The following is a 3,938-nucleotide window of genomic DNA, read 5'->3' on the forward strand; positions in this document are numbered from 1 at the left end:
ACCAAAGAAGACATTCAGATGGCCAACAAACACATGAAGAAATGTTCAAAATCCCTAGCTCTAAGAGAGATGTAAATCAAAACAACTACATCATCTCACCCCAGCAAGCAGAACAAAATTTAACAGAACAGCAAACAACAAATCCTGTCAAGGTTGTGGAGAAACTGAAACCCTTATTCACCGTTGGTGGGAGTGTAAAATGGTGAAACCACTATGGAAGGTAGTATGGCGCTTTCTCAAAAAGTTGCAAATAGAGATACCACTTGACCCAGCAATTCCACTACTGGGAATATACCCCAAAGAAAACATAACCTTCACCCAAGCAGATATATGTACACCCATGTTTATCACGGCTTTGCTGACAATAGCAAAGAGCTGGAAACAACCCAAGTGTCCATCAACAAACCATGGATAGAGAAGCTCAGGTATATTCACACAATGGAATACTATGCTACATTGAAAAACAAGGAACTTATGCAATGTTATTCAAAATAGGTGACCCTGGAGGACATTATGCTAAGTGAAATATCTCAGTCACAAAAGGACAAATATTGCATCATGCCACTGTTGTAAAATAGGACTGATTTCGGGGCTGGGGGGAGACTGAGGAAGATGGGATAAATAATGTATACTGCATTGAAACAGATGAGGGAGAGAACTGTTTACAAGGGATAGGTATTATTTACAATTTACAATTAGGTATTATTGTCATGAAAGGAGTCCAGAACGAAGGGTGCATAGTGGAGTGGAGTGGACTTGGGGGGAGGGATTCTTTAACAATGAAAGAATTTTTATTCTACTTTTCAAAGAGAAGAGAGAACTGGGGCAGAGGGGTGGGCAGAGAAAAGTGCCACAATGAATGAGTGGAAATCCAAAGTCTCTGTACACTCTCATTAAAATTAATAATAAAAAAACTGCAAAAGAAAGACATAATAATAGGTATGACCAGATTTGTGCTTTTTAAAGAAAAGACTTTAGTTCGGAGAACAGAAAGGAGAAAGTCTTAATATAGAGTGAACATTCCTAAGTCATTGTGCTGATCTAAGTGAGAGACTGCAAATTTGTCTTGGGCTTGACGACAACTATGGTGATGAAAAAACTATTTAGAGAGGTCAACTGCACAGGGAGGGGACAAAGAGCATATGAGAAGTCAACCAAAACTTAAATTCTCTAGCTTTGGGCTATCAGACAGAGTGAGTAAAGGAACTATCCAGCAAGACAGAAAAAAAAGAAATCAAGGAAGGACTAGTTTTGGAAGGACAGACAGACTTTGACTTACTTACTTTAGACTCATCATCAGGAAAGACCAATCACTAGGAAAAGACATCAAGGTTGGTTAGTTACAATGAAAATGAGGAAAAGCTTCATTAAGATGAGGTGACAAAGCAGCTCCAACAATGGACTTAAACTAAAGGACTAATAGACCTAGATTAAAGAAAACTGTCTAGGACCAAACATTTGGTTCTACAACATAGAAGGTCAAAAAGCACTGATGGTGCAGTAAAGTAGGACTTTATGCTGCCAGCGCAAAGGCATGATGCTAGAATACATCAGTTAGTTGTTATTCCATAGGAGGAACCACAGAAATATGGGCAATCCCCTCCTGTGGGAGTTACAGTCTACTGAAGGGTCAGCTGTTAGCTGGTTCAGACTCAGCAATGATTGAGTTAATGACAGGGTACACAACAACAGTAACTTTCCATTCCTTGGAAAAAGACTCAAGTTTAAAAAGGTGGCAGAGCAGCAAAGATCCTTAATGAGATTAACTGACCTAGTGACTACCACCACAATGGTCTCAAATATATCAGAGATAGTGAAGATGGCACAGGACAGAGCAGAGTACAGATCTGCAGTTCATATGGTAGCTATGGGCTGCAGCAGACATGATGGTACCTAAATACAATAATATTAAAATGAGTAAGGATGAAAGAAGAAGAATGATGTCTCTGAAATGTTGGTGTTAGAAAAGAGCACTGAATTTTCATCTGTCTTGGTGGAAGCATAAGCAGGGTGATCCTTTAGAAGGAAGGATGGTGGCATTCTCACATACTTTGGGTATGTTTTGAGTCCTCTGAAAAAGGACTTCATGCTGGGAAAGGAGGGGAGTCAGAGAAAGAGAGGAAAACCCTCAACTAGATGGACTGACATAATGACTATAAACAATGGGCTCCAGAATATCAGAAATTACAAATATAATGTAGGATAGTGCAAGGTTTAGATCTGTTGTAGTACTCAACAGTACATAAAAAAAACAACTATATGGAAACCATGTTTCCTGTCCTTGTAAATAAGCCAACACTATACATAAAAGCAATACAACATCACAACTTTCATTCATTTCTACTAAAATAAATTTGTTTCTTAGAAAACTCATCAAATTTACTATCAAAATGAATACATTTCTTGACTTTGTGTGAAACATGACAGACCAATCAGAATACAAAGAACATTTTGAGAAATTAAGTTATCCAAATCATTAACTACATATAGCAATGAAAACTAAGAATCACACATGTATGCATAGAGCATGTCATCATTTTCACTAATACTTACCAAGCCAGCAGTAAGAGAAGGTGCAGACTGTCCAAGAGATTGATTTCTCATTCGAACCAGGTTTGATGCTTCCCCTGAAGACTGCCAAGTCACCTGCCCAACACTATTGTGTACACTGCTGGACAATGGGAGCAGCTGCTTACCTTTAAACACAAGTTTGAAAAATACACTTGTCATTATTTATTAATAAGGAATAAAAACATAAATATAAGGATAAAAAATATATTACTAAGTCAAAACAGTCACGTTCCTATACAAACATAGAAAATCACTGTAAAAGTTCCAACTAATTATTGATAAGGAGAATTTCCAATGGAATACTGCACTAAACACACAATTTTTTTTTTCTCCCCTTGTTGTGTATCATCAAATTGGATCCAACTGGCACGGGAGGAGATCAACTCTTTTCTCAAGCAGAGCATCTGGTGGATTTGAACCACGTGCCTTCAGGACTGAAGCGCAGCTTCTTAAATTCACAATTTTAAATTCTTCTGTAAAATATACCAACATACTAACCCTTAATCTAGACTCCTCAACTAGCAGGTTTACAGCAATGACAAACTCAAAACTCAAACTAAGTGTAATGGAGCTGACTTTGCCATGGGTTTTCAGAAGCTGCAAATCACAAGGGAGAAGATTGTGGATCTTTTTACCCTGGAGTATATGCTGGATTTTAACCACGTCATTCTATTGGTAGTCCAATTTATTACCCACTAGGCCAACAGAGTTCCCTATGAGCTTTCTAGTCCCATCCAATGCAACATAATATGAATATAGCAATTCGAGATAATTAATCTACATTGCTTTTGTAAGGTTTTATATCTCAGGTCCAGATTAACTGATTAACTCAAAAGGCTTAATCCTATTAAAATACTACAAAAGAGTTACTTATAGAAAATTGAGTATTTAGAATTACAATGATCTCCTGAGGTCACCCTTTCTACCCTTGCCAGTCTTTCTTCATACTGTAGCTAAATGACTAATTAAAATCAATTAAGCCATTCTCTGACGTAAAAAGTGATTACTTCCCAAAGCCAAATTGTTGTTGTTGTTATGTTGTTATGTGTCTAGTCGTTTGTGACTCATAGCGACCCTATGTACAAAAGCCCTAAACCCTGCTCTATCTTGTGCCAATCGCATTGCCTCTGACACACCCATCCCGATTACCCCAGTCATACCCACCTCATAGAGGGTCTTTCCCTCCTGCGCTGTCCCGTCTACTCTACCCAGCATGATGTCCCTCTCTAAGGACCTGTCTCTCCTTACAACATGTCCAAAGTATGTCAGACGAAGCCCCAGAATTCTTGCCTCCAAAAAGCAGCCTGGTTTAACCCTCTCTAGGATGAATCTGTTTGTTTTCTTGGCAGTCCATGGTATATTCAATA

The 3,938-nt window shown here is 38.2% G+C and overlaps 1 protein-coding gene across 1 annotated transcript in view; it reads right to left on the bottom strand.

The window, feature by feature from the left end:
• The window catches only part of MAST2 (microtubule associated serine/threonine kinase 2), a 287,018-nt gene that overhangs the window by 215,665 nt on the left and 67,415 nt on the right, over window positions 1-3,938 (bottom strand). Inside the window, 1 exon segment of the mRNA XM_006898983.1 lies at window positions 2,554-2,696. Within this exon segment, the coding sequence (XP_006899045.1) occupies window positions 2,554-2,604 (51 nt within the window). The 5' untranslated portion in view covers window positions 2,605-2,696.

The sequence above is a fragment of the Elephantulus edwardii genome, unplaced genomic scaffold (genome assembly GCF_000299155.1).
Source record: "Elephantulus edwardii isolate Elephantulus edwardi_28Jun2011 unplaced genomic scaffold, EleEdw1.0 scaffold00243, whole genome shotgun sequence".
Lineage (NCBI taxonomy): Eukaryota > Metazoa > Chordata > Mammalia > Macroscelidea > Macroscelididae > Elephantulus > Elephantulus edwardii.